This window comes from Gambusia affinis, linkage group LG12, assembly GCF_019740435.1.
Source record: "Gambusia affinis linkage group LG12, SWU_Gaff_1.0, whole genome shotgun sequence".
In the NCBI taxonomy this organism is placed as follows: Eukaryota; Metazoa; Chordata; class Actinopteri; order Cyprinodontiformes; family Poeciliidae; genus Gambusia; species Gambusia affinis.
The window spans coordinates 19,720,085-19,731,544 of record NC_057879.1 but is presented as its reverse complement, the minus strand read 5'-3'; the positions used below and the strand labels follow the sequence as shown (position 1 = coordinate 19,731,544).

Below are 11,460 nucleotides of genomic sequence, written 5' to 3'. Positions count from 1 at the left end.
AAAAAGAAACTGCAAGTGTTTGTGTCTGGTGAATTGGATATACGTTTTCCCCAAAAACGTTACTCAAGTATATGTAATTTAGTACATATAACTGGTTACTACCCAACTCTACCTGGCGATTACTTTTCTAGTAAACAAATTACATATTTTGGATTACATATTCTGATGAGCGTTATATCAAATTACATATAATGACTTGTAGGAGTACTTGTACCCAACTAAACGCGTTAAAGGCTGTCTGAGTTGTTTTTGTAATCCTTTAAGCTCCAGTCCGTATTTCCCCTCAAGCCCTTCTGGCTCTCTGGCAGGGTTTGTTTACTGGCGGAGAGCCTGGGAAGAAGGGGATCCTACAGGAGACTCTGTCTGTGGAGGGAAAAAACTGAAAAAAAGACACTGAAAACTCTTATTTCTTTCTTAGTTATCCACATGCATGTGCAGTTTTTGTAGCAGACACGTGCAGAGTGTGAAGCCAACTTGGAGCGTTTTTTCCCCTCGTTATCTGTAACTCTCAAACAAAAAGGAGAGTGGAGCGCTTCTGATCCGCGACCAAGTCTGCCTGTCAGCTTTTTTCAGAGTGGACGTGAAATCTCTGCAAAGCCCGAGGAGCCCTCAAGCTTCTTAACGAACACCAAAATATTAATCAAGATAAGAAAGCGAAGCAGACTGAACTCTTTTTCTGTCTGGATTTTTTTGTTTCTTCTACGAAAGACTCGCTAACATTACGGCACAAATCCCTCTGAATTCCAATAAAGGTCGGCTTTTTTTTAACTTGCTTTTCATCCATGCATTTTTATGGACTTTTAAAACAACTGGGTGCAGTGCAAGCAAGTGGCTTACTTGTGACATTTTCTGAAGTTTGAGCTGACTGGGGAGGTTGCTGAACTTCACTTGTGGCCTGGACCAGAGCGGCGCAGCCAGAGGCTAGCTTCCCGAGCTAGCAGCAACAATGGCTAAAACAAGCTGAACAAGTCTACTTTTTATTTCCTCCTTGCGGACACGAATGAGCTCATAAGCTCCGTTTGGTCTGGTTTAATGTAGGCGCAACGTTTAAGTCACAACATAAATGCTCATGCGTGGTACTGGCGTTAGTGTGGGGATATTTTTCATGGAGCGGCTAGCTGTAGCCGCTGCTGCTGCTTTAGCTTGTGTTTGAGTGAACACGTTGAACTCGTTTCTCCGCCCATCTTCCGGGATGTCTTTTATTTATTTTTGTTTACCTGTTGGCCCACGCTGCCAAACAAACCCCGCTTCCTGAGCGCATATCTTTTGAGGTTTTGGACTGTCCCCCACACCTTTCGCACGGGATTATCGTGTATTTTGGCCGGAGCGGTGGTTGGATGGTAGCAACTATGTGGCTCCGGACTTTGGGCTGTGTTTTGGCCGCTGTCTGCCTTGTGATGAGCTGTCACGGAGCGCATGGAGAAAGTAAGTGAAAACCGATTATTATTATACTTCAGTTCGACCAACATCGACTTATTGTGGTGTTTTCGTTTTGCGTGAAAATGTTGCAGTATTTTGCCGTCTGTCGTTTTGTGAACGTGCAATGAAAAACACAAGTTGTGCAATACCCAGAGATGATTTTAAAACTGCATATTTGCAGATTAAAGTTTGATAAATTAAAATAGAGGTAATTATTACCTAAGTTAAAAATAAATACAAACTAATAAAAGGAACACGCTTTGTATAAATTCATTTAAAAAAAGATTAACGTCTCAATTATGCAAATAATAATAATATCGACAATTTTTGTGGAATGTAAAGGTCAAATAAAAATGTTAGAGGAAAATATATGAATGAACGAGTTAGAAAACACACTTCACATTTGACAGTATTAAAATATTTTCTGCAGATTTGTCGTCATACTTTAGTGTGAAATGTCTGCTTTATTTTGTTTATTGTATTTAATGAATCTAAACATTTTATTAGACAGATTACCTTTCTTAAGACAGAAAAAGTGTTTAAATATGTTAAAAAGCTATAAAAAATATTATGCTGTAAATTTTGGTGTGCTTTTCAGAGTATTAAAAAGGACAAATGATTAAAAATGAGACATGTCTATTATTAAAAATACCTAAAACAAATTAATTTGTTCCACTGTACTGCAATGGATATATAGACGTATTATAAAATGCTTTCTAATCATTATTATAATCCTACTTTTTTTTTTAAAATGATATAGAAAAAGTAAGTTAAAATACGTAAAAGGATTGTATTGCCAAGATTGTATTTGTCTGCTAAAAGTTGATTTCGATGCATTTTATTTAGTCAGAAGTAAAGCATTAATTTAGCAATTGTTGATTGTGTGTCCTAGAGCGTACCTCATTAATTGTGGTTTATATTTGTTGATTGATTGCAGTCAAATGTTTTTCTTTCTGTTCATGCAGACATGTCTGTAAAGAATGAGTACTATAAATATATAGTATGTACATCAATCTCTATCCTAACCTAAGTTTGTGGTACTGCAAAAAAAAAATAGCACGAGGGCAAGTGACAGTCTATGGTCATAGGGAGGAGTTGTGCAGGTTGACGGCCACAGGTAGGAAATATTTCCCTGGACTTGTGCAGTATTCACTCCTTCACTGAAAGAGCATTTGGATATATTTTACCACTCAATAATACAGCCAGAAGAAAAACTGTTTGGAGGGGTTTTTTTAGCAATCAAATTTTATAAATGAAACCAGACTGCAGATATAAACGGGCTCTTACTGTGGGAGCCCCATAAATAAGGGTAAAACTGAAAAGCCTAGTGTTGAACGGAACTGGAGATCTCTGGGCAGAAGCTTGAGGAAAACATTTTTAATTTTTTACCTACTCTTTGAAACCCACTGTTTAATTTTGTTAGTTCATCCGGATACATTTCACCACATAACACATTAAAAATGATTACATTAGGACAATATTTTCCTTTGTAAATTATAGTATTTCATTTTCATGCCCTTTTGCTGCAAAACCTCTTCTAATTTGTGTTCCTTAAACAGAAAAATTGCATGTCCAGATTTTTTGTTTTGTTAGCGATGGTGGGTTGATAAAGGTATGCTAGCAGTGGCGGCGGTATTGTATCCAATGACTGCATTGAAGGGACAAAGGTTGACACTTATCGGCTGTGTGTGTGACTGTGCAGTAACTGTAAACACAATGTTTTGTCCCAATTAAGTAAGTAGTCTGAGAATTGGACAGAATTAGCCGCCGGTTATTGTAAATGGAAAGCCTTTGGGTCGACGCTGTGGTCAGCGCAAGAATGCAACAATGAGCCCTTTTCACAGCTCCTGACAATCCCTTTGTGTTCACCAACTCAGGTGATAGGAGTGAATGAATCCATCTGCACGTCGCCCGGAGACATTTTCATGTTGGCGCACACTCGCTGTTTTACACCACTAAGAGTCTTTACATAAAGCAAATATTAGTTGTTCTTCCAAGGAAGAGAGTTGCAGAGCTGTGGGACCTACTTGCTGGTGTAACCTACTGTACAGCGAGGATGTTTATTAGCAGGGAACGATGTTGTAATTGTGTCACAACTTGCGGAAATTTTGTTTGGATTTTATTAGAACACCAGCAGTGGCTCTGCTCCAAATGGAGTGGCATTAACTTAGTTTTTTACACCATGCTGAGTTTCACTCTTAAAGTAATGATTAGGAACAAGCTGTTAGATAATTAACACATACAGAAAACTGTTTGATCATAATGAGTCCCTTTCAGCTGGATTTGAATGGATTTGGCATAGTAAAAATGTGAAATTACTTTTGATTTTCTTTATAATCGTTTAAGAAAGTCTCCTCCCTTGTGAACTTGACATCATAGTGTTGAAATTCACTCCACTGGTTCAGTTTTTCTCGATGTTTCGAAGGGAGAGAACAGCTTCCTTTTGCCTTTCTGTAAAGATGTGTTTATATAGCGTTATCTTCAAACCAGTTTGAACAAGAATCTTGACAAAAAAATGAAAAGAAAGTTGTGTAATTGCATTGCTTCACCCTCCCTTTCCTGGTCTTCTCAGTTTTGAGTCAACCACAGACTTGAAGAGTGGAACCTGGATGTCACACTGGTTGGTTTCATAAGCTGGACCGGCCGCTGTCGAAGTCAGAAAAGCTTCTGAGCTACTTGTTGGTCGCTGTCCAGCTCAGCTTGATGGAAAGTTTTACTTAATAATGAAAGCTTATGTTCAGTAGCAGTATGACCTGGTTTTACAGAACTGGCACTGACTGGATGGTTAAGAAAATATTAAATTATTTACTGTAGACTCTTTTTATCAGTTTAGTTACTTCTATAGGCAGTTTATTCTGTTATTTTGTCAGAGTAAATGTGTTGATGAAATGGGCAACCTTTTATTTTTTCCTCTAACAGTTATGCTCGACTTTGTAAATACGTTCAGTGTCATGGTTTTCCTAACAAAGTTTGAAATTGTCTTAACAAGGAACAAGCTTGTCACAATAAGCAATTGTGCGCAATAATTTTACTTCTTTATTCAGAATATTTTTTTGAAGGGCAGTTTTCACAATTCATTTTATTTATGGTTTTGGTTGTGTATTGTTTTTTTTCCATTGTGTTTGTTTTTGTTTGCTATGTTCTTTATAAAATAAAAATGTATTAGCCCTTGACGGGGCAAACTTGCATTATTAGACTATTATCAACTGGAAAATGTTCTCAAAATAAGAATGTTATCGTTTATTACAATAACGTCTGGGGGAATTTATCGTCCAGTAAATTTAGGTATTGTGACAGGTCTAACATTTTAGTCTGTTTTCAAACTGCAACTGTTTGGACATCGTTGTTTGGCAGTGTTTTACTCCCTGAAAGCCAATAAAAGCAGCAGCTTACTTTGCAGTCTCTGGTGATTGTGTTGATTCTTGCGATAACGCATCCCTCTGACTGGAGTGTCAAGCAGCAGGAGTTCGCTGTGAAGCCTCAGGCACCGTGTTGTTGAGCAGCACTCTGGTCACAACGAGCTCTGTAATCAGGCAGGTCTGATTTAGTCGCCCTGGCGAGGGAAACAATCGTAAAGCAATGAAACTGCCATCATCACACTGTCGCTACTCGTAAACACCCTATGTGGTCTCAAGTACCAAACTCATATTTGACATGGATTCGAAAGAGCGATTTTGTGCTTGTCAAACCCAACAATGGCGGCTCAATCCGGGATGACAGGTTCTTATAGAAAAATTACAATCTTTATGATAATTATGTGGCACACCTGCCTTCCTTCACTTTGTTTACAAATGTGTCCAACAAGGGGAGGTTTGTTGTGTCAGATCGTAGACCTTTGACACAGTGCCTCTGTTGTTTTGGTTATTGCACTCTTAAACTTGAGAGGTAATTATTATCCCACTCTGCAAGTGTTTCCTTCAACACCCACACAAAATCAAAGTTCTTTAAATGGCCATCAAGAGTGTGGATGATTACCCGGACATTAGCTGTTTCAGCATGACGGCTTGACATTGAAGTGTCAAGTCACTGAACTGCCTCGCGGTGCTTTCAGATAAACACGTGGTGGTTATCTACAATAAGAAAAACAACAGATTATGTTGGGGGATGAGGAAGTTTTTATTTTATTTTAAAAAACACTGTAAAACAAGGAGAAAATCTGGTTTTTAAGTGAAGAACTAAACGATCTTTGGTCCACATTGGGCACATGACAAAATCCCAAGAATGGGTTTTGTGATCTATCTTTTTCCCTCATATCTTTTTCCCTTGCGGGCGACTGTGGCTTTATGGTAGAGTAGTCGTCTTGCAATCGGAAGGTTGTAGGTTTGATTCCAGCTTCCTCCTGCCACATGTCGATGTGCCTCTGGGCAAGGCACTTAACCCCAAATTGCCTACCAATCTGCATATCGGTGTATGAATGGGTGTGTGTTTGTGAGTGCGAATGGGTGAATGTGACTCTAGTGTAAATCAATTATTTGCAGATTTCGTCTCCTTTTTGCCAATTCCAGGGATCTACTGTAACTTTCCTGGGTTTTATTGAAGTTTATACTTAGCTACATCAATAGCTACCAACAGGAAAACCAGAGACAGCTAGCATTGACAGTCACTGGGTACAGAGAATTTTTTATGACAAAGGAGAGTTTGCACAGTGGCAGAAATAACTTCCATCAATGTCTGTGTCCTGGGAAAGAGCAATGGTTTTATAAAACAAGAGGACACACAGAATAAATGGCACTAATAGATCAATCAGTGCCTTCATCCATAAAAGAGACAAACAGGAACGATCTGTGGACAGGGAGTCCTTGGCAGAAAATCAGTGAGCACTGTTTGTGCCACCAGTGGTTTTGTCTTTGAATAAAGACACAACTAAACACTGGAGCATTGAGTCAGTTGTTTTTTGTTGTTGTTTTTTTCTATGTCGAAGTAAAATGGAGTATATTTAGCAGTGGTGGTGAACCAGTTCAACATTAACACCCAAATTAAGCTCATCGTCCATAAAGAGCCAAACAGCAATTTCAAGATTAGGTGCTAAAACAGTTTTTTCTTTGTCCCTAAGGTTTTAGTGGTACACCTAAATGGCATCTTGGCTTGTACCCTGCTTGTATCAACTCTTATGTGTATCAGTAATAACAGAACAGTGTTTAGCATTAACTTGTTTAGTGTAGAAAAAAAACTCATTCACGTGCAGAGATCACAAAACCTTTGAGCCAAAGTGGCGGATCCGCAAGATATTTTTTAAAATCTTAGTTTTAGATTTACTTAATTGAGGGTATGGTGGTGACCGTTAAAATTTACACATTACTTGAAGCATTATTTGGGATGTAACACATCAAGATTTATCACTGGCCCCCAATTTAAAAACTTCCTTCTCAGCAGTCAAAAAGACGCGTTTAATATGAACATTAATACTCAAGTATCAGTACCTTTTAAATATTTTTTATGTTATTCACTAAATTAAAACTCACTCAAAGGCTAAACACTGACGCACATTAATAAATATTATTAATATGCAATTTCAAATTTACCTCTGTTTCTGATTTAGTTTAGTTCTGTTTTTTTCTGCGATAGAAAAACCTCTCCATACCCAAAGTCCATGAATCTGAAGCATAAACTTTTACATGAAGTACGGGAAATTTCAGTTTTAAAAACCAGCTTCAAAAAAAGAAAAAAAAAATATCTGCACAGAATCTGTCTCAAGTTTGCCAGTACAGATATATAGTAATTGGCAATAATGTTTCCATCTATGGCTTTGTCCAGGAAAGAAACACTACTAAACAATTGCTGGAGGACTAGTGTTTTCAATGGAACAATTAAAGTAGATTTGTGTGTCTTTCTTTCAGAATAGAGACACAACTAAACAGAAACAAGGTTTTCCCCAGTGTATTATAAGCCTGGCAGGCCACCAGGCTTGTGCCCCCACCAGGCTTATCATTGCTTTTTTATTTAAGTTTTAATTAATTGTTTGCATTTTTTAAAGACTTTATATTAATTTAGATATTAATCTTCCAAAAACACATAATTATCAAATAATATTTTCAAATTTCCTGTCATCTTTAAACATTTTTAACTTAATAACTTGATGGGCCGCAGGATGAATGACCCCAACCACCAGGTTTAGCAAGTTTTCTGAGGGAAACCTTGAGAGAAGAATTGGACCAGGAATACTTTCAATGGGGAAAAAACCATCAGAAACTGCAAATGGTTAATGGCAACAATAGGTCAAGCGAAAAACAGACCTAAAAACACAATTAGTGAACAACAAATACTATAAAAAACTGAAGGAAACCTCAACATATAGCAGCCAATGATATATCCAGGGAATAGTACTGGACCTTCTGCAGAAAAGATAAACAAAGTTCATCACAGCAATAATTTAACCAACTAGAGAAAGTGAGGAATAATGTTTTTGCTTCATTAGTCTTACCAGGGTGAATACACGGTTAACTAAATTGTAATGTCTGAATGTTAAAATTACATTTATGGTACATATAGCTGCATATTTTATATCTCTTTCTTACTGCAAGTTAATTATTGCTTAAATCAGGAAGTTAAACTTGTTTTAAAGTTTTCAGGGCAGTGAGTACTTTAGTATGTTTTCATGGTTTAGTTTTGTTTTTAGGTGACAAAATAACAGAACAGTAAAACCTTGAAAGAGGAAGTGTTGCAATCACGCTGACTCTGTTTGCGTTCTTGCATACATTTTGAGGCCTCACTTCTCTACTGGGTCCAGCAGTAATATACAATGTCTTTTAACACCCTGCTCATCTCGCAGGCCCCATCCACCCACATTCACTCAGATCATGAGATCAGAAATCATCGTCAGGACCTGTTGGTGCTCGCAGACGTAGTGAGACTGTGAGAGTTTGTGCTGCTGAAATCAAAGTGGACCGAGCGTCTTATCTCAGCTGTTGCACACATAATAACCTTTTAATTCTGAACCAATGCTTCAGCTCAAGTACAAGCAGAAAACCGATTTTCATTTAGTAATTTATATAATTCATTTGTTTGAAATCATTAGATGGTGGTAATGTGTCATAACTGAGAGTGCATGCATTTATTTATTTTGTATGTCAGGATTTTGCGCAGACTGGGACATTACTTTTCTAAACAGGGTCACAGAGGTCAGATCTAGTATGCGGATTTGTTTTTTCCCTGCTCTCTAATGTGATCAAGCTCTATGGATTTTTTTTATGCCTCATTGACTTTGATTGTAGCTTGATTAATGTGAACCAGACCACCTCCAAGCGTCACCCACTGAATCCAACAGCAGCGCTGCGTAGTAAAGCTTTTAGAGCGATAAGCTGATGAGTTGATAAAGTAAAAAAAAAAAAAAGTATAATAATCTTTAATGAAAGAATGATGATTTCTCTTTAAAACATTTGTTATTTTTTTGAAGAAGGGTAAGTATAATCTTTTAGGTATTCGTTGCTTGCTTTTTTAATCCTTGGTTGTCCTTTCATAGTTATGCACCTGTGTCACCTTGAAACAGAGATAGATTTTTTTTAAAGACGTCCATAGAAATATGTCCAATTTTAAAAAAGTGAATGCCAATATTTTCTTCATTCCTCACCATGAAGTCAAGATATTAAGTTTTAGAGTCTTAGTCTGTAGTTCATTTTCTTAGTTTTTGTTTCAGTGAAGAAACACAACTAGCAGATTATTTTTATACAGTATATTGTGTGTGTCTATATATATATATATATATATATATATATATATATATATATATATATATATATATATATATATATATATATATATATATATATATATAAGCGATAATATTGTTGAGACCAACTATAAATTCTTCAGAAATGCAAACATAAAAAAAACTTGAATAAATAAGCAATGCTTGGCCTGGTGGGGGCGCAAGTAAAGCCTGGTGACCCACCAGGCTTATAATACACTGGGTAATCCCTGATGATAGAAAGCTAATAGAAAATGCAAGAACTGCAGGATTATTCCCATTTGTGCATCACAGTAAAGCTTTGGTCTTTAGTTTTACTAAGCTAAAATACAAAGAAATGGCTCCAGATAACTTTAATCTTCACCAAATTTATTCATTTTGAACCAACATGCTTAACTGTTATCAAAATAATGCAGGATGGTATGAAAATGTCCAGCTCTGCATGAAAAGGCCAAAACTCCAAAAGTATGAAATAATGAAAGGTTGACACGACCAGCTCCCAAAAAATATGCGTAGCATACATTTTATTTATATTTAAATTTTTATATATAGTATTCATAAGACTTAATTTAAATAAATCCTACATGTTTCTTTTTCTCATACATGCAGGCTGTTTTAGACTTTTGGTGTCTGCAGTCAATGAAAATCTCCTCCTCTAATCACTCTTATCGATTACTCAGAGCCTCTCGGCTGTTTCCAGCCTCGTCTGGCTAAATTACGGGATGTATGGCCTTGCCTTGTCACCATGGTAACCTTTGTGTTGTCTTCCAGCCTAGGGATCATTACATTTAGGGAGGCATATTTAACTGGTGCCTCATTGTCAAGGATTCAAGTTTTAATTGTTGTTTTGCTTAAAATTGTTTCGGCCAAACTTTTGATCACATGTACAAAAATGCGACGGTCTTCAAACAACTCCAGCTCTGCTGCCGCTCTGAAATTCCTCACTTACACACCAGGGTGGCCATGTTCCAGTTTGCAGCGTGAGCCTCTATTGGTGTGACTGCCGTGTATTAGATTCTCTATTGGGAATGTGGTGCTAAAAATACAGGGCTGACCGAAAGTGTACACCGATAGGAGCTTGGACTCGTCGCCCTGTGATGATTCGCCTTTTTCCACTCGTACAAGACAGACGGAGAGAGAGGTTCCTTTAGGGTTGCAAATGTTCAGGGATTTCAAGCAGATTGTTCTCATTTCTTTTAGGTGAATGTTTAAAGTTAAATGGATTACAACTTGTTCACTTTTTGTCACTTGTCAATCTTAAACCTTAATGTATCTTACTTGTATTTTATGTTATAGGCTAATATAGCAACTATGTAGCTACATAATAAGTTTTTACAAACAAGTATCTGTGAAGTGTCATGTGTCTTTTGTATTCAGCAATCCTTTATCAATACTTTGTAGATACTTTGTGTACGCCTGCAGTTAAAGCTCCACATATTTTTGGGCTATGTCTCTACCAGCTTTGCACACACAGAGAATGATTTTTATTTTATTTTATTGTTGTTTTTATACCGACAGACAAATCAAGACAATGTAATGTTTGCGTCTCATTGCTTATAGCCAAAGCTGATTCACAACACCCTTTCCTACCATTCGTCTTTGATAAATTGCTCCATCTCAGCTAGACTAAATGAAGATCATGTGAGGGTAACACACTGGTGTTTCAGCAGCATGTTTATTATTAATGGGATATTATCAGGCTAACTTGTATACAGGGAACCTCTGCCAACTAGTACTTCAATAATCACAAAATTGGTATTCGGAGATTTATTTGTGGATTTTTCCAAGTTTTTGTGGAGAACTGGACAGCTGCAATTTATTTTAGTAGAGCATATCTAAAATATTTGAAAGAAAGTGTAGCTTGTAATACCCAGGCACAAATCTACCTGGCTTTTGCTGTCAATATTTGTTGATCCAAATAAACAAACAAGTCCAGATTATCTATTTTTCTATATCTTCTTTACAACTCTCAAAGAAACCTAAGGGGCAATAGTGCCAACTGCTGGTCTGGAGTATGTGCAGCAGTGTTACAAGTAAAAAGCAAACTGAGAAAAGTGTGGTCAAAAAATTTGTTTTTTATTCTTTATTGTATTGTAAATGTTCAAAATTATAATTAACATCTGTTTAGGATTTTATATAAAATATTTTGTTTGGTTAGAATATTAATGTGTTTATATATTCTACTTTGTCTATGTCACATAAGATCCCAGTAAAATACATTAAAGATTGCTGTTGTAATCTTACAAAATGTGAAAAACCTCAAGGAGTCTGAATACTTTGGTATCACACCATATTCCCAGAAAAGCTGAGCTGATGATTGATGTATAAAAGGGATAAAAGTTTTAAGTTTTTTAATG

At 36.6% G+C, this 11,460-nt stretch overlaps 1 protein-coding gene across 1 annotated transcript in view; it reads left to right on the top strand.

Moving 5' to 3' along the window:
• Positions 1-287: 287 nt before the first annotated feature.
• The window catches only part of insra (insulin receptor a), a 58,878-nt gene continuing 47,705 nt past the window's right edge, over positions 288-11,460 (top strand). The window contains exon 1 of the mRNA XM_044135086.1: positions 288-1,425. Coding sequence (XP_043991021.1) covers positions 1,338-1,425 — 88 coding nt within the window. The 5' untranslated portion in view covers positions 288-1,337. The remainder of the gene's footprint in view (positions 1,426-11,460) is intronic.